Source organism: Mobula hypostoma, chromosome 7, assembly GCF_963921235.1.
Source record: "Mobula hypostoma chromosome 7, sMobHyp1.1, whole genome shotgun sequence".
Taxonomy (NCBI): domain Eukaryota; kingdom Metazoa; phylum Chordata; class Chondrichthyes; order Myliobatiformes; family Myliobatidae; genus Mobula; species Mobula hypostoma.
In genome coordinates this window covers 181525814-181545550 of record NC_086103.1, presented here as the reverse complement: position 1 = coordinate 181545550, position 19737 = coordinate 181525814, and the positions used below count along the sequence as shown (strand labels likewise).

At 44.9% G+C, this 19737-nt stretch overlaps 1 protein-coding gene across 2 annotated transcripts in view; it reads left to right on the top strand.

Moving 5' to 3' along the window:
• The first annotated feature begins 572 nt into the window (after positions 1–572).
• The window catches only part of uvrag (UV radiation resistance associated gene), a 444845-nt gene continuing 425680 nt past the window's right edge, over positions 573–19737 (top strand). For both annotated transcript variants that reach the window (XM_063054654.1, XM_063054653.1), the window contains exon 1: positions 573–839. In XM_063054654.1, coding sequence (XP_062910724.1) covers positions 780–839 — 60 coding nt within the window. In that variant the 5' untranslated portion in view covers positions 573–779. The remainder of the gene's footprint in view (positions 840–19737) is intronic.

Sequence of the window (19737 nt, the reverse complement as noted above, 5' to 3'; positions counted from 1 at the left end):
ATAATCATTGGAGCTGAGGTGGTTAGAATTGGGCTCACCAATGATCCCTCATACTTTTCATCTGTGATCCTCACTGCATCCCTCATTGTATTCCCTTAATACACTCCCTCCACTCCACGCTTCCTCACGGTCTCCGGCGCTCCCTCATCCCGCAACCAATGCCAGCGCGAGCAGCCATGTGACCTGGACGTGCTCCGCCCCGCAACCAATGGCGACGCGAGTCGCCTGTCTAGGAGCACGTGATCACTGGTTTCCCCGCCCTGCAACAAATAGCGGCGCGCGCAGTCAACCGACGGCCACGTGATCTCCACAAATTGTGCTCTGCCCACCATCTCGCGGTTGCTGCGAAGTGCGACAAATTGTGGCGCCAGAAGCCGGCCGCGGATCACGTGCTCCCTCGCGCTCCGCCCAGCGACCAATGACTGAGGCCTCGGGGAATTTCGGCACCCGCCGCAGGTCCCTCCGAGCAGTTCACGAATCAGAGGACGCGGAGCGGCCGGTGGGCGTGAGCATCCGGGACGGGGGGGGTGGGGGCAGGGAACGGATCAGTACGCAGGCGCTGGAGGCTGAAGCGGTCGGCCGGTAGAGGAGGAGGGTCTCAGGTTGTTGTTTTGGTGGCGGTGGCGGGGTGATTCTTGGCTCCGGCTGTTAGCGGGGACAAAGCGAGAGGCAGGTCGGGGGAGGAAGGGTGGGAAGGAAAGAGAGCTCGCTCGCCTGTGAAGGGAGACCGTTGATCCTGCGCTGATGCGAGGTGAAGCCCGGGGCGTGCGGCCACGGCCATGAACCCCAGGAATGTCGGCTCATCCCGGGCGGTGCACGTCGAGTTAACCTCGCAGCAGGTGAGTGCCTGGACCCAGCCGCAATCCTCGCTTGCAAACCCTTGCCTCAGCTGCATCATTGGTTATGCGTATATCATTGAGCGGCTCTAGCCCCCCCCCATCCCCCCCCCCATCCCGGTTATATAGGCCCGCTGGGTAAACCTTGGGACCTCTGCAGAGAGAAGTATTTATCCTTGGGTTGTAAAACTAACTCGTTGCTCATTAACTCAAAGCTCGCTTCTGTTTCTGTATTGCATTTGTTGCAATGGCTCTACCTCCTGTCCGCTGCTTGGTTAAACCACCGAAGCGGTAACTTTATATCGGCAGAAAAAAAGAATTTGGGAACTAAATTATTGCAGTTCCCATAGACTTTTACAGACGCAGTTCCTTTGAAGTGAGGCCGCCTTGCCGATGTCTGCAAGCTCTCTAGATTGAAATGAGTGATTATTGCCCAAGGTTATAACCCTTGTCTTTTGGAGTAGTGGTCATGGGTTGTTTGCTTTATGGTGAATGTATATACACATTTAGTTAAATATTTCGTGAATTGAAAACATAAAAAAGTAACAGCAGAGGTCGACGTTATTACCCTTTGAACCTGCCCAGTCATTCAGTGATCATAAGATACATGACCAGAAATAGTCCATTTGGCCCATCGAATCTGCTGGCTTATTATCCCTTTCAACCCCGTTCTCTTGCCTTCTCCCCATAACCTTTGATGCCCTCACTAATTAAGAACTTTTCAACCCAATGACTTGGCCTCCGCAGTAGTCTGTGGCAATGAATTCCGCAGGTTTACCACCACCTGTCTAAAGAAGTCCCTCCTCATCTGTTATAAATGGACGCCCCTCTATTCCGAGAGACACTCACACCATAGGAAAGATTCTCTCCACGTCCACTCCATCTAGGACTTTTCAATATTTGATAGGTTTCAATGAAATTGAGTCGTGAGAGTGTGCAATGAGCTGCCAGCACAAGTGGTGCATGCAAGCTCGATTTCAACATTTGTAAGTATGGATAGATACATGAATGGTAGGGGTATGCAGGGCTATGGCCCAGGTGCGGGTCAATGTGAGTAGACAATTTAAGTGGGTCAGCACAGACTAAATGGCTGAAGGGCTTGTTTCTGTTCTGTACTTTTTGGTGACAGTAACAAGATATCAAAGGTTAAATGGCAAGGGCTGAAATTTCTCCTCTCTGGGGTCAGCAAATGTATGGAATTCACTGACAGAGTGCCATGCAGACCAAGTAACTAAATATTTATCAGATAACAAAATCTAGACACAAAAAGACATCATGGGGTGAGAGCAAGAATATGATATTCTGATAGATGATCAGGCCTGTACACACTGGAGATCTGAAGAATAAAGTTCTAACCTATTTAATCTTTTCTTATAACTCAGATCCTCCAGTCCCGCCAACATCCTTGTAAATTTTCTCTGTACTATTTCAATCTTACTTACATCTTTCCTGTAGGTAGGTGACAAGAATAATAGAACGACACTCCACTCATCACAGATCTACCACTACCATCTACCACTCTCTGGCTTCTCCTGCAAAGCCAATGTCTAATGCAATTTGCTACCTCATCTTGAATGCCAAGTGAATATAATTCAAAGTGCATGTAGTGTGCCGCACAGGTAAACAGTAAGCTGCCCGCTGTCCCAGTGATGAGACCTTGGGGGTGGCAGGGTATTCATTTCTCACAGCCTGAGGGAAGAAGCTGTTACCCAGTCTGGCAGTCCTAGTCCTGATGCTCCTGTACCTCCTTCCTGATGGTGGTGGATCAAAGAGATTGTGGGATGGGTGGTAGAGCTTCTCTTGCAACTCGAGTGAATAATAAACCTAATCAACATAATTTCTTCTTGAATAGTAGTTCTGCCATCCAAGTAAATTAGCCTAAAGAACTTTCATGGCAAGTTTACCCTGTTCCACATTTTGGTTTTGCCAAGACCCTGTATAATTGTAGCAAGATATCAGAAACACTGCACAGTGCCACATTAGTGTGAGTTTAGATTTCTGTATTGAAATTAGAGGAGTAAGTCCTTGAATGTTCTGAGCTGCAGCTGCTGCTAGGTAATTACATGCATTAGAATTTAAGCAATTTTATATTTGCATATGGTGAGTGGTTCTGCCTCTACAGCTCCATTCCCTGACAATTCCTTAAGTTTTCAAAAGCTGCTAATGAAACTACTTCCAATGTCATATCAAATAGTATTTTGCAAATCACGATAATGATTTGCAGAATTTATTCAGTGTTCAGACAACATCATGGGAAGTAGGTGCAAGAGAGGTAATAAATCTCATGAAACATGCTTGGCTCTTAATCAACCCTGCTCAACATCATTGTCCTCTGCTTTCCCAAATCCCCTTGATTTCTCTACAAAAAAGATAGATTTGTATGTATTATTGGACTCTGCCTTTGTCATGGGTAATCTCAAATTTTAAAGTTTAGAGGCAAACAACAGGAATTCTGCAGATGCTGGAAATTCAAGCAACACATCAAAGTTGCTGGTGAACGCAGCAGGCTAGGCAGCATCTGTAGGAAGAGGTGCAGTCGACGTTTCAGGCCGAGACCCTTCGTCAGGATTAAAGTTTAGAGATTAGCTTTGTCACATGCATCAAACCAGTGAAATATGGTGTTGGCATCAAATCAAATCAGCGACAATTGTGCTGGGCATCCCATGAGGGTCACCACGCTTCTGGTATTAACATAGCATGCCCACAACTCGCAATGCTAACCCGTACGTCTTTGCACTGAGAGGAAACCGGAAAACGCGGAGCAAACCATACAGTCACCATTTTGAATAAAGAGATTTCTCATCAACTAAGTCCTTTTTAAAAAGTCTGCCCTTTATCTTGACACTGAAGCACCTAGTTCTGGATTGCTCGGTTAGGATTATGCCTGTTCATCTATGCTGTTGATCTGTCTGAATATTTTGTATGGCTTTAAAATTTGAAGTAAATTTGTTGTCTAAGTATATATGTGATTCATTTTCTTGTGGGCATAATCAATAAATAATAGGACAATAACCAAAGCAGAATCAATGAAAGACTGAATCAACTTGGGCATTCAACCAGTGTGCAAAAGATGCCAACTTTAAATACAGAGAGAAAATAATAAATGAGCAATAAATATTGAGAACATTAGATGACGAGTGCTTGAAAGTGAGTCCATGGGTTATGGGACTTCAGTGCTGAAGTGAAGTTGAGAGAATGCAGTCATCTCTCTAAACTTATGTGACTTTGTCTCTTCATTTCACTGTCCATATCGTGTGAGACAGAGCCTTAGCCCACTTAATCACTTTTCGTATCATATTCTAGAAACCTGTGAACAAATGTTGCAGTCTTTAATAGCATATTGACAGGCCATTTGACTAAGATGGTACAAGCAGATCTATAAATTCTACTGAAGACTTGATTCAACCCTATTGGCATATCCTTTAAGACCTATCCCTCTTACTCATTGTCTACTTAAGTGAGCATTTTTGACAGGAGAGTATTTTGGAGAGAGCTCCAGTCTACTGTCTGTGACAAAATCTTTCCAGACATCTCTGCGTCTAATATTATAGCAATCCCTTTACCTGTCAGTTCCCAGATTGAGAAAATCATTTCTTGTTTATTCTGTATCTAAGATTCAGTTTTTTTCAAAGTTCAGAATAAATTTATTGTCAAAGCACAGTTACAAGAAAAAGTTTGTAAACCCTTTGCAATTACCTGTACCTGTTTTTCTGCATTAAGCATTGCATGTTGTGATCTTTGCAAGATGCTCACTCCTAGGGAGAGTGGCTGAATATCCACCATTTATAGACAGTTTCTCTTCCTGTAGACTGATGAACACTCAGCTCTTTAGAAATGCTTCTGTAGCCTTTCGCAGCTTCATGCACCTCTACAGTTCTTGGGTCCTCTGAAAGTTGGTTTGATTGAGACATTCTGCACATAAGCAGATCTTTCTTGAGAAGAGCAGGCTGTCAATCCTGACTTTGTGAATTTTTTTTATATAGGGTAGGGCACATCTAATCTCATCTCATGGTTTAGAGCAGCTGACTCCAAATAGCTTTTGTAGGAGGCATTACCCCAGAGAGTCACATACTTTTTTGAACCTAGACTATGATTGTCTCAATGGTGTACTCAGTATAGACGAGAAGAAACACAATTGTTTGTATGTTTTTGGTTTAGGCAGATTGTGTTTGTCTACCGTGACTTGGATGAAGATTAGACCACATTTTGAGTAACTAATGCAGAAAACCAGATAATTGCAAAGGGTTCCAATACCTTTTCTTACAATGGTACATATATGTCGCTATATACAACCCTGTGATTCATTTTCTTGCGGGCATACTCAGTAAATCTATAGAATAATATCTGTAACAGATTCAATGAAAGGCTATCTAACTAGGGTGTTTAACTAGCGTGCAGAAGAGAACAAACTGTGCATATACAAAAAGGAGATTTAATAATAAATAAATAAGCAATAAAGACCGATAATGAGATGAAGAGTCCTTGAAAGTGAGTCTGTAGGTTGTGGGACCATTTCAGAGATGGGATGAGTGAAGTTATCCCCTTCAGTTCAAGAGCCTGATAGCTGAGGTGTAATAACTATCCCTGAACCTGGTGGTGTGAGTCCTGAGGCTCCTGTACCACCTTCCTGTGATGGCGGCAGTGAGAAGAAATGATAACCTGGGAGGTGGGGTGGGGGATCCCTAATGATGGATGCTGCTTTCCTGCGACCGCATTTCAGGTGGATGTGCTCAATGAATATTTCACTGACTCATGGTACAATGAGATCATGTGAGCAACTGCCTGGGAGAACTATTCCATTTATATCTATCTCAGTCTTTGGCCTTTCATGATGGCAGCTCAAGTAGTAATTCATAAGACATAGAAGCAAAATTAGGCCATTTGGTCCACCCAGTCTGCTCCATCATTCCACCATAGCTGATTTATTGTACCTTGACCCCATTCTGCCTACTCCCCATATCCTTGAGGACTTAACTAATCAAGTACCTGGATCAGATACTCTTTTCCAGTTACAGACCTTGGCTCCTTCACAATGCAAAATACGTATTTTTAAATTTTAATCTAATTTACTCTGAATTTTCTCTATTGATTGTAATCCTCCTCCTCTGGCAGTCCCCGTTAAGAGATTATGTCTACTCAGTTCAGCCTGTGACAGTGAGTTTTGGTCAAATCTTTCCTTGGCCTCTTTTCCAAAGAAAACGACATCAGCTTTTCCATTCTCTGCTCATGGCAAAACTTCCTTTGCCTTGGTAGCATCTTTGTTAAAATTCTCCTCTCGTGCTCTTGGCATTTCTCTGCAGTGGTGACCAGAATTGTACCTTCCTACTTCATGCCCTTTAAATAGTTCTAGCAGGAGCTTTCACTATAAGCACTGTGCATCAACCACAGAAGGAAGATATTCTGTACACCATGCCTTCAAGGTTCTTTTAATGTGGGTTAAGTTCTGTTCCCTGGAATGACATTATTCCACCGCTCATTGTGCAACTATTTTGCAAGTCTTCTAGTCCTCGCGTTGTATTTGTTACCCTTCTGTGTGACAAATATAAGCTTCCATTGTAAATATTTTTTCAGGACCCTTAATGTTTATTTACATCGCTGTTTGTCTTTTTGGTGTTTAATCAAAGAAGTTCCTCTCCCCCCCTCTTTCTCCTTGACCTTGACAGTGACCAGAGGTGAATATACAGTCAATGGCCACTTTATTAGGTACACCTTGTTAATACAAGTGTCTAATTCGCCAATCGTGGCAGCAACCCAATGCATCAAAATAAGGTGGTTGTTCAGAACCAAACACCAGAATGGGGAAGAAATGTAATCTAAATGATTTTGACTGTGGAATGATTGTTGGTGTCAGATGGGGTGGTTTGATTATCTCAAACTGCTGACCTCCTGGGATATTCATGCACAGTAGTCTCTAGAATTTACAGAGATTGGTGCAAAAAACAAAAACAACATCAAGTGAGTGGCTGTTCTGTGGGTGAAAATGCTTTGCTAATGAGAAAGGTCAGAGGAGAATGGATAGACTGGTTCAAGGTACCTGATAGAGTGTGTCAGTCCAAAATGTTGATTATTTATTCCTCTCTGTAGATGCTGCCTGACCTGCTGAGTTGTAGAATTTTGTGTGTTGCTCTGTGTTTATTGGCTGGGGCCTGATCTGGTAGTTCTGTATAGAGTTGGCAGGTTTTATTTTGAGCCCTTCCTCCATTAATAAGAACCCATATATTTCTACTTCAGAATTTTATGAATTTAAACCCCACTACCCACCCCCACCTCTCCAGACTGCTCTTCTGCATCCCTTAAAATTATACCATTGTTTTAATGTACATATTGCCCTCATAGATTGTTAAAAGAATGCAGTATTACTATAGCATGTGCAAAAACTTTTTAAGACGGTCTCAAGAGTTCCTACTTGTGCACATTCGGCCTTGTGTCTGGATAATAAATAACAGATTGCATAAGCAGAATGAGCAGTTTCATGTGTAGGATTCCAACAAATTGCTTCAACTTTGCTAATGGAAAATAATATCTCCTTGTTCCAGTCAACTAACTGTTCATTTGCTATTACAGACACTTATGGCTTGATGTGGGCATCATGTGCTGTTTATGCAAGGAACTGAATGCTTGTGTGAACTGCTGGCTATATGAACATGTCAGTGCTACTGCATGGAGCTAGAAGGCATCTGACTCAAATGGTCATATTTCTTTAATTGCCAACTGCTCCCCCCTCCCAGTGTTTATTGCCAGCTGGGTCCTGCGCTGTTATTGGTTCCTCCATATCTATCCTGCTCATCCTGTCTTCTCCCTCTTCCCATTGGGCAGCAAATACAGAAGTTCTAGAGCACTTAACAGATTCAAGGACAGCTTCTACTCCATTGATATAGAAATATTTAATGGTTCCCATAGTAAAAGTGGCACAGTAGCAGAGTGGTTAGTATAATCACTTTGCACCACCAGGATTCAATTCCCGTTTCCTCCCGCATTCCCAGGAATGTGCGAGTTAGGGTTAGTAAGGTGTGGGCTTGCTATGTTGGCTCCAGAAGTGTGATGACACTTGCAGGCCCCAGCATATCCCCAACACAAGCAAAACATTTCAAAGAAAGAATTACTAGCTTTATTCATCACGTTCATCGAAACATACAGTGAAATGTGTCATTTGCATGAAGTCAGATCAGCAAGGATTGTGTAGCCTGGTTCTGGTGTCAACATAACATACCCACAATTACTATTCCTAACTACACGTTGTTTGGAATGTGGGAGATAAGCGGAGCATCGGAAACCCACACTGTCACTGGGAGAACGTACAGACTCCTTATAGATAGTGATGGGAATTCAACCCCAGTCTTATAGCTGCTTAAAGCATTTTGCTGACCACTATGCTATCATGCCATCTCTGTACATTTTGATGTACATGTTACAAGTAAAACTAATCTTTCCTTCACCTTTCATGGATTCTTGATCTCATTATGGCCTTCCAGGTTATTGTCTACCTGTAAAGTATTATGCTTTCTCTATAACTAATACTTTATTCTGCATTGTTATTATTTTCCCTTGCACTGTTGTAATGAAATGATCTGCATGCAGAATAAATGCTTGTCACTGTCCCATAGTTTATATGGAAACAGTAGAACTAATTTACCAATGCTTTTCACTGCAGAGAGAATGAGCAAATTTCTTCATGTAGTTGATACCCTATGCATAAATTTGTAGGTAGATTCTTGATAACTATTTAGTTTGGAATATTGCAATACACTTGTATGGTGTCTTATGGACTTTCCCTGATCAGCTGCTGGTGTATTTTATGGTCATTGTTGTAATGTGAACCATGTCACTGGAGAGAGACCCTTTTGGAGGAAGAGGCCTGTTTGACCCAATTTTACATGACATTTTGTATTCTAAAGATCAGTTATGATGTATCTGCAATGCTTCCTTTGAATTTTGTATAATTTTCATACTTCTTTCTTCACACCCATACTCCAGGCATCCGAAATGAATGTTAATCAGCATTATTTGGTTTTTCAGTTACCTGACGTCCACAGCTTTAGGATGCTTTTGTTCAGGGCTGCATTTTAAATCCACATCCGGGTTTAAAGACTGGTTGCTGAAGTTAATATTTTGCTATGTATCCTATTTCCAGAATATCCACTAACAGTCACATCTATTTAGTTGAATAATGTGGCATCCTGGGGTAATGCAATTAAATTTCAAAGGCCTTTCTTGAATTTCTTTCACCATTTATCTGTGTATGCTCTAGTTTTTTTTAACAACACACATCAAAGTTGCTGGTGAACGCAGCAGGCCAGGCAGCATCTGTAGGAAGAGGTGCAGTCGATGTTTCAGGCCGAGACCCTTCGTCAGGACTAACTGAAGGAAGAGTGAGTAAGGGATTTGAAAGGGGGAGGGGGAGATCCAAAATGATAGGAGAAGACAAGAGGGGGAGGGATAGAGCCAAGAGCTGGACAGGTGATAGGCAAAAGGGGATACGAGAGGATCATGGGGCAGGAGGTCCGGGAAGAAAGACAAGGAGGGGGGAACCCAGAGGATGGGCAAGAGGTGTATTCAGAGGGGCAGAGGGAGAAAAAGGAGAGTGAGAGAAAGAATGTGTGTATAAAAATAAGTAACAGTTGGGGTACGAGGGGGGAGGTGGGGCCTTAGCGGAAGTTAGAGAAGTCCCCCTCGTACCCCATCTGTTACTTATTTTTATGCACACATTCTTTCTCTCACTCTCCTTTTTCTCCCTCTGCCCCTCTGAATACACCTCTTGCCCATCCTCTGGGTCTCCCCCCTTGTCTTTCTTCCCGGACCTCCTGTCCCATGATCCTCTCGTATCCCCTTTGACCTATCACCTGTCCAGCTCTTGGCTCTATCCCTCTCCCCCCCTGTCTTCTCCTATCATTTTGGATCTCCCCCTCCCCCTCCAACTTTTAAATCCCTTACTCACTCTTCCTTCAGTTAGTCCTGACGAAGGGTCTCGGCCTGAAACGTCGACTGCACCTCTTCCTACAGATGCTGCCTGGCCTGCTGCGTTCACCAGCAACTTTGATGTGTGTTGCTTGAATTTCCAGCATCTGCAGAATTCCTGTTGTTTGAGTTTTTTTAACAGTCTGGATTGATTCTGAATGAATATTGTAAAGTTAAAATGTAATTTTAAAATGGTTAACTGTAAAAATTGACAAACGTGGCTCAGTGTGTTTCAAAATACCCTTTAGGTTGGAACCAAAGCGTACTGCTTTTGCCAGGCTTTGAAAGTAAAGGCTTGTAGATTGCAGGAGAGAAGTCATTACCGTAGATGGCTGTGGAGGCAAAGTTATTGGGTATATTTCAAGTGGATGTTGATAGGTTCTTGATTAATAAGGACGTCAAAGGTTATGGGGAGAAGGTAGGGGAATAGGTTTGAGAGGGATAATAAATCGACCATGATTGAATGGTGGAGCAGAATCAATGAGTTGAATGGACCAATTCTGCTCTGATGTCTTGGGGAAAGATCAAGGAGATAAATACCCAGCTGATTTTGTTTAAAATCTGAAGACCTTTGTCCCAATGTTGTGATAATCCAGACCACCAGAAATTGAGATATAGCACAGAATAGGTCTTTCGAACCACCCTGCCCAGCGTTTCCCCAATTTAACCCTAGTCTAATCATGGGACAACTTACAATGTCCAATTAACGTGTCAGCCCAGAGGAAACCAACTTGGTCGAGGGGAGATTGTACAAACTCCTTCCAGGCGCTGTAAAGCTGGTACTATGGAGCCACTATGCCAATGTGTCTCACTCAGTTCTGAAGGGATGCCCTTGTATTTTGAGGCTGTGCCTCCATTCCTAGACTCATAGAAACATAGAAAGTAGGTGCAGGAGTAGGCCATTCGGCCCTTTGAGCCTGCACCGCCATTCAGTATGATCATGGCTGATCAACCAACTCAGAACCATCATATAGGAAACATTCTCTCCACACCCAGTCTATCTAGGCCTTTCAATATTCGATAGGTTTCAATGAGATCTCCCCTCATTCTTCTGAACTCCGGCACTGAGCTGTCAAACACTCCTCATTCATTAAACTTTCACTTCTGATATTCTTGCGAGCCTAACATTCTCTATGTGGAAGGAAGGGAAAAACAAGAACTTGAAGTAATTTGGCATCTTTGAAAAGGATCTGAATCAATATGTTGGCAGATGGAGTTGAGGAATATATTTTTAAAAATTCTAACAGGTCATTTTTCTATAATACGTAAAGGGAAGCAGTGGTTAGTGTGGAAGGAAAGGCCTTGACTGACATTAAATGCAAACACAGATTGTATGCATTGTTGCCAATTTTCTTTGTTAATAGAGAGCAAGAGATGGGAGCACGAATTTCAAGGGAGTTTCCATCTAGACACAAAGCAATTTCTTTTCTTTGAAGGAAGCAAGCATTCTGAAATATTGAAATTTAAAGTGAATGTTGATTTTAAAGTGGGAATTCTAGGGGAACTTGGGAGATTGCCATGGTTGAAGCTTTAACTGATTACTTAACTATTGGGATATGTTTATAAAACCCTTTATAAAATGCTGACAAAGAAGATATCAATTTTCTTTGCATAATAAAAAGGTCCACAAAAATGTGAATGGAGTTATAAGTAGCAAGATTTTCTGCACACACTTACTATCAGGTACCCATTGCCAACAGAGCCTCTAGATTTTGATAATTTAGCCACATTGTTCCTAACTGCCACTGCAATTGGACAGACAATAAATGTCGTAATTTCTGCTTTCTTGGAAAAGTGGAAAGGCTAAGGGGGTTTCCGGGGACTTCAGTTGGTGTGGTACTTTAAACAGCCTGTGAGTCAGTTCAGCTGCACTGTTCAGTTTCCCCTTTGAAGACGAGATTGTTGTATAATTCTCAATCTTTCTTTTGAACAGTGTGGTCATCAAACTGGCATTTTAAGTAATCTAGATTGCACTATGGTCTCCTAGTTTCAAAATACTTGTTTCCAAGCTATATTGAAACTGTGAATTGTAAGTGCCTTTTTGTGGTGAGGGACTGTACTGGTGTAAGGCAGAAATCACCCCTCCCCCACCCATGACTTTATTTCCTGTCAATCATCTTATGTACAGATACTCGTGTGTCTAGCATCACTTTGTGAGCAGACAATGGAACAGACTTGATGGGCTGAATGACTTGATTCTGCTCATTTGTGTTATATTCTCCTGGACTTGCAATCAGTCTATGTTCAAAAGCTGTCATGCCTCCAGAGCCTGCCGGCCCCGACGCTAGCAGGCATGAACTTTCAATTGCGGCTCCTGCCATTGATCTCGGCGGCTCCAACACTTCAGGACATAGTCAAAACCCGGACTCCAGCAACGACCATGGACACCTTCACAGCGATTGCGCAACCACCAACTGCAACTCCAGCCTTGAACTCCAGGCCGGGTCTTTATGTGCTGCTGTTGTGACTCCCGTCTCCCCTTCCCCCACCACCACTCCGCAGCCCCGTCTTCCTCAGATCCCACCGTCAACTCCTGGGCCCTCAGAGGCTCCATCTTCCTCTCACCCCAACCCTCCCCTCTCCACTGACACTCCCAGCCTCCCCCCTCCCCCCTCCCCCCTCTGATCCCAGCTCTCAAGATTCCAGCCTTGAACTCCAGGCCGGGTCTTTATGTGCTGCTGTTGTGACTCCCGTCTCCCCTTCCCCCACCAATACTCTGCAATCCCGTCTCCCTCAGATCCCACCGTCAGCTCCTGGGCCCTCAGAGGCTCCAGCTTCCTCTCACCCCAACCCTCCCCTCTCCATTGACACACCCAGCCTCCCCCCTCCCCCCTCTGATCCCAGCTCTCATCCATGCCGGGTCTTTACCATCCCCTCCGACCTTCAACTGTCGGAGGCAGAACGCTCTGTTCTCAGTAAGGGCCTCACCTTTGTCCCCCTTCGCCCACACCTCAGTGAGTTCCGTGTTCGCCATGATGCGGAACTTTTCTTCCGCTGTCTCCGTCTCCGAGCCTACTTCTTCGGCAAGGACTCTTCCACCCCCACCGATGACCCCTTCTCCTGTCTTCAACCCTCCTCTTCTTCATGGACACCCCGCTCTGGTCTTCTGCCTGCTCTGGATCTCTTTATTGCCAACTGCCGACGGGACATCAACCGTCTCGACTTCACCGCACCTTGTCCCCATTCCAACCTCACTCCTTCGGAACGCTCTGCTCTCCACTCCCTCCGCACTAATCCTAACCTTATTATTAAACCCGCTGATAAGGGGGGTGCTGTTGTAGTCTGGCGTACTGACCTCTACCTTGCCGAGGCACAGCGACAACTCGCGGATACCTCTTCTTATTTACCCCTCGATCGTGACCCCACTAAGGAGCACCAGGCCATTGTCTCCCACACTATCACCAACTTTATCCGCTCAGGGGATCTCCCATCCACTGCTACCAACCTTATAGTTCCCACACCCCGCACTTCCCGTTTCTACCTCCTACCCAAGATCCACAAACCTGCCTGTCCTGGCTGACCTATTGTCTCAGCTTGCTCCTGCCCCACCGAACTCGTTTCTGCATACCTCGACACTGTTTTATCACCCCTTGTTCAATCCCTTCCGACCTATGTTCGTGACACTTCTCATGCTCTTAAACTTTTCGATGATTTTAAGTTCCCTGGCCCCCACCGCTTTATTTTCACCATGGATGTCCAGTCCTTATATACTTCCATCCCCCATCAGGAAGGTCTCAAAGCTCTACGCTTCTTTTTGGATTCCAGACCTAATCAGTTCCCCTCTACCACCACTCTGCTCCGTCTAGCGGAATTAGTCCTTACTCTTAATAATTTCTCCTTTGGCTCCTCCCACTTCCTCCAAACTAAAGGTGTAGCTATGGGCACCCGTATGGGTCCTAGCTATGCCTGCCTTTTTGTTGGGTTTGTGGAACAATCTATGTTCCGTGCCTATTCTGGTATCTGTCCCCCACTTTTCCTTTGCTACATCGACGACTGCATTGGCGCTGCTTCCTGCACGCATGCAGAACTCGTTGACTTTATTAACTTTGCCTCCAACTTTCACCCTGCCCTCAAGTTTACCTGGTCCATTTCCGACACCTCCCTCCCCTTTCTAGATCTTTCTGTCTCTGTCTCCGGAGACAGCTTATCCACTGATGTCTACTATAAGCCTACTGACTCTCACAGCTATCTGGACTATTCCTCTTCTCACCCTGTCTCTTGCAAAAACGCCATCCCCTTCTCGCAATTCCTCTGTCTCCACCGCATCTGCTCTCAGGATGAGGCTTTTCATTCTAGGACGAGGGAGATGTCTTCATTTTTTAAAGAAAGGGGCTTCCCTTCCTCCACTATCAACTCTGCTCTTAAACGCATCTCCCCCATTTCACGTACATCTGCTCTCACTCCATCCTCCCACTACCCCACTAGGAATAGGGTTCCCCTGGTCCTCACCTACCACCCCACCAGCCTCCGGGTCCAACATATTATTCTCCGTAACTTCCGCCACCTCCAATGGGATCCCACCACTAAGCACATCTTTCCCTCCCCCCCTCTCTGCATTCTGCAGGGATCGCTCCCTACACAACTCCCTTGTCCATTCGTCCCCCCCATCCCTCCCCACTGATCTCCCTCCTGGCACTTATTCGTGTAAGCGGAACAAGTGCTACACATGCCCTTACACTTCCTCCCTTACCACCATTCAGGGCCCCAAACAGTCCTTCCAGGTGAGGCATCACTTCACCTGTGAGTCGACTGGGGTGATATACTGCGTCCGGTGCTCCCGATGTGGCCTTTTATATATTAGTGAGACCCGACGCAGACTGGGAGACCGCTTTGCTGAACATCTACGCTCTGTCCGCCAGAGAAAGCAGGATCTCCCAGTGGCCACACATTTTAATTCCACATCCCATTCCCATTCTGACATGTCTATCCACGGCCTCCTCTACTGTAAAGATGAAGCCACACTCAGGTTGGAGGAACAACACCTTATATTCCGTCTGGGTAGCCTCCAACCTGATGGCATGAACATTGACTTCTCTAACTTCCGCTAAGGCCCCACCTCCCCCTCGTACCCCATCTGTTACTCATTTTTATGCACACATTCTTTCTCTCACTCTCCTTTTTCTCCCTCTGTCCCTCTGAATATACCTTTTGCCCATCCTCTGGGTCACCCCCCCCCGTCTTTCTTCCCAGACCTCCTGTCCCATGATCCTCTCGTATCCCCTTTTGCCTATCACCTGTTCAGCTCTTGGCTCCATCCCTCCCCCTCCTGTCTTCTCCTATCATTTTGCATCTCCCCCTCCCCCTCCAGCTTTCATATCCCTTACTCACTCTTCCTTCAGTTAGTCCTGACGAAGGGTCTCGGCCTGAAACGTCGACTGCGCCTCTTCCTATAGATGCTGCTTGGCCTGCTGCGTTCACCAGCAACTTTGATGTATGTTGCTTGAATTTCCAGCATCTGCAGTATTCCTGTTGTTCATGTTTATTATGTTTCTTTTATTATGTTCTTTATTTTGTGCTGTATTGGATCCAGAGTAACAATTGTTTTGTTCGCTTTTACTCTTGTGTACTGCAAGGTTATTTTGATGAAAACATATCGTTTGAGGTAGAAATCATTCTAAATTTAAAATCACTTTTGAAAGCAAAATTTACACTCACTTTTCCTTTGAGCCCAAGTTTTGCTTAAAGTGAATACAGGTCTGTTAATTTTCTGTGGGAGGGGGGGAAAGCATTTAAGAAGAATTGTTTGGTACGGAGTTGTAATGTGTGCTCTGCAGTCATAAAATCAGGCAAGTTAAAACAATAATTATATTCATCAGCAGAACAATGGACAGTAATTTGTTCTGTGACAGCTTGAGCATTGATTAGGTTAAAGACCATTCTTGCTGAATAATCACAAAGTAAATATGCATTTTTAGAGTTTTTAAGGAAATGACCTTGTTTCAAACTCTCTTCCCTTGCTATTGTTCTATTATCCCTAATTTCCTCCACTTGATCTTTATAATCATTCTCCAGCTTTACAATTTTGTTTTAGCTTTCATTGATTCAGTGACTTGTAAATGTAAAATAATTTCTGCCTCAAATGACAACCTTTCATCAAATCTTTTCTGTTCTAAAAATTGAGTTTTGATGTATTTTGTTTCTTAATTGCAGTTCTATTACCTATTAACCATACTTCGTTAAACTAATTTAGATGTGGTTTTATTTTCATTTGGTTGTTACTTTTATGATTATGAAGACACGTAGTCCTCTTTTATTGTCATTTAGTAATGCATGCATTAGGAAATGATACATTATTTCCTCCGGTGTGATATCACAACGCAGGACAGACCAAGACTGAAAAAACTGATAAAACCACATAATTATAACATATAGTTACAAACAGTGCAACAAAACCATAACTTGATGAAGAAGTCCATGAGCACAGTAAAAGTTCAAAGTCTCTCAAATGTCCCACGTCTCACGCAGATGGGAGAAGGAAGAACTCTCCCTGCCATGCCCGACCACAGTCTGACTCTGAGTCATCTGAAAACTTCGAGTTCTGATCAGCTCTCCGACACCGAGTACTGAGCACCATCTCTGACCTCCTATCGGTCGCCAAAAGCAGGCAAGGCCGGGGATTTTAAGGCCTACCCTCCGAAAGATTCCCAACCACACAGTAACGGCAGCAGCGCACGGGCATTTCAGAAATTTCTTCAGATGTTCCTTTGTGCTTTCATGTCTATTCTCCATCAAATCAGAATTGTCCACAGCCCCTATTTAACAGATACGATAATCATTTTTCACCGGAAGGCTGCGCACATGCAGGCGCGCCGCCATCTTCTCCTCCCACCTTTCCCCCCCACTAATCCTTATTTTTGATTTCTAAAATATCAGAATGGGATCTTTGTCAAATATTTTTGAAATTTGCTTAAATTTGTTATCCCAAACTCGTAAATACCCATTTATTTAAAAAAAAACTTGGGTGAGGTAGCGATAGTGAGTGATGCTCGTTTAACTCCTCCCTCCCCTCCATTCAAGGGCCCAAACAGTCCTTCGAGGTGAGGCAATGCTTCACCTGTGAATCTGCTGGGGTCGTCTATTGTGTCCGATATTGCTGATGCGGCCACCTCTACATTGGTGAGACCCATTGTAAATTGGAGGATAGCTTTGTCAAACACCTCTGCTCCATTGCCAAAAGTGGGACTTCCTGGTGGCCAAACATTTTAATTCCAATTCCCATTCTGACATGTCAGTCCATGGCTGCCTCTTGTGTCAAGGTGAGGCCACACTTGGGGTTGAGGAGCAACACCTTGTATTTGTCTGGGTAGCCTCCAACATGATGGCATGAACATCGATGAGAAGAAAATAAATTTCCCACCCCTTCTACCCTCCTCTTCTATTCCTCATTCTGTCCTCTTGCATCTTCTCACCTGCAAATCTCCTCCCCCTGGTGAACCTCCTCCTTCCCTTTCTCCTGTGGTCCACTCTCCTCCCCCATCTGATTCCTTCTCCAGCTCTTTACTTTCCCTACCCACCTGGCTTCACCTATCACCTAGCTATCTTCCTTCCCGCTCCCTTTTTATTATGTATCTTCCCCCTTCCTCTCCAGTCCTAAAGAATGGTGTTGGTCTGTTTATTCTGTGACGAAAGACGGTTACAAAAGTACACATAGACTAAGATGTTAACTGTCCTGTGCTAGCACCAGTGGGGATCAACAGTTGATCTGCCACCTGTCTTCAGGAGAGAGAGAGATAAGTAAGACAATGGAGCAGCATTTGGAAATGGTAATGAAGAGACGAGAGAGTTTAACGGAAGGAGACACCGGTCTGAGTATTGTCAAGACCAGCTCCTTTTGAACCCTGAACTGTTTGAAGTGTGATGGACAGGCGATACCCCAGCAGGGGGATAAAAAGGGGCAGGTTCGCTAAGACACGACACACGACTCCACGAGGTAACGAGACCCTGAAAGCGGTGTGCCCCCCCCCCCATTAGTTGGTGGGAGTTGTTGGAGGTGTGGTCGCGGGACCAGCCAGAGACACACAGGGTAGAAAGGTACAGATCGGCGGGAACCTGGTGTGTGTGTCCATCCTTGCCGGGGTGCTGGGTTCACCGCAGAAGAACGATCGTATCTGGAACGGAGGGGTCACAGTCGGTGACCTCAGAAGACATTACCAAGGACTCGCCCGAAAGCTAACTGCGAGGAATATCGAAGGTCTGTGTGGAATCCGTTTTGAATATTCATTCGCTTTCGCTCTCCCTCCTTTATCCCCGCCCAATGGCACAACAGTGATTACTGTGAACTGAACTGAACTCAATTGAACTGAACTTTGTGCCACTTGAAACTGGTCATTTACCCCTAGACTGCGATAGAGCTTGATTGATCCTATTATCCTAGTTCTGTGTACATGTGTGTTTATTCATTGCTAACTTGTTGCATTTATATCCTTACTATTAGAGTACTGTGTTGCTTATTTCTTTAATAAAACTTCCTTAGTTCCAGTAATCCAGACTCCAACTGAGTGGTCCATTTCTGCTGGCTTGGCAACCCAGTTACAGGGTACGTAACATAAGTGGGGTTCTCGTCCGCGATTTTGAACGCTAAATTTGGGATGGGGTAAATTGATTGGGTTAAAATTCCCGAAAGAAAGAAAAGGCAAACAGCAGAAATGGAGATTGAGGAATTCCTAAAGGCGCCGACCTTGGAGGCATTAGAGGATGCCAGGAAATCGGAATTGGCAGCTGTGGCCAAACGGTTGAATCTTGTTAAGGGGAAGTCGACAATGAGGAGAGAGGAGATACACAGCTATCGTAGAGCACTATGTATCTAAAGGTGTGTTTCCCCAAGGGGAGCTGGAGGTGATATCTATTGGAAAACCTGGTGGAGACGCAGTACAGGTGCAGCTTGAAAAACTGAGACTCAAGCACGAGTTCCGGATACGGCAGCTAGAGCATGAAGAGAAACAGTTAGAACGGCAAGAGAGAGAGAAACAGTTAGAACGGCAAGAGAGTGAGAGGGACAAACAGTTGGAGCGAGAAGAGAAACAGAGGGAAAGGGAATTCGAGCTGGAGAGGTTAAAGATGATGGCAGAGCAGGGGCCCATGCCAAACCAAGGTGGAGGGTTCAGGGCAACCCAGGAGGTTAGGCTGGTTCCCGCATTTGATGATACCGATGTGGATCAGTACTTTCTCCATTTCGAAAAAGTTGCTGCAAGTCAGGACTGGCCGAGGGATAAGTGGGCTGTTTTGCTTCAGAGTGTAGTTAAAGGGAAAGCCCAACAAGCTTACTCGGCTTTGTCTGCGGAAGATGCCCAGAGGTATGAGGTGGTGAAAGAGGCCATCCTCAGGATTTTATGAGTTGGTCCCGGAGGCATACCAGCAGAGGTTCCGGAATGCGAGGAAACAGTGGGACCGCATGTATTTAGAGTTTGCCCATGAGATGCAGACATATTGTGAGCGTTGGTGCGCCTCGAAGGGGGTAAATGGGGATCATGACAGACTGCTACAGCTGATCCTGATTGAGCAGTTTAAAGGTTGTGTCCCTGAAGGTATGAGACCCTACCTAGATGAGAAAGAGGCAGCCACGTTAGCCGCAGCTGCTAAGTTGGCGGATGAGTACGCGTTGACGCATAAAATGAAGTTTTCCCTGAGTAAAGGCTACCAGAAGGGTAGTCAGAACGGCGGGGAGAGTCCGCCAGAAAAGTCAGTAAGTAAGCTGGCGACTAGTGAGAAGGATAAGGTAGACTGGGAGCAGTTTGGTAGGAAGTCTCCTGGGGTCATCTGTTATAATTGTGGGAAAGTTGGACACTTTGCGTCCAGGTGCTTTACCCCAAAGAAGGAGACGGGGAAAGGAAAAACGGCGGTTCCGACTGGCTGTATTGAGCCGGCAAACCAACCTCCAGGGGAGAGGAGGTCTGATAAAGTTCAGGAAGGGCGCGAGAGGTTTATCTTGGCCGGATTGGTGTCGGTG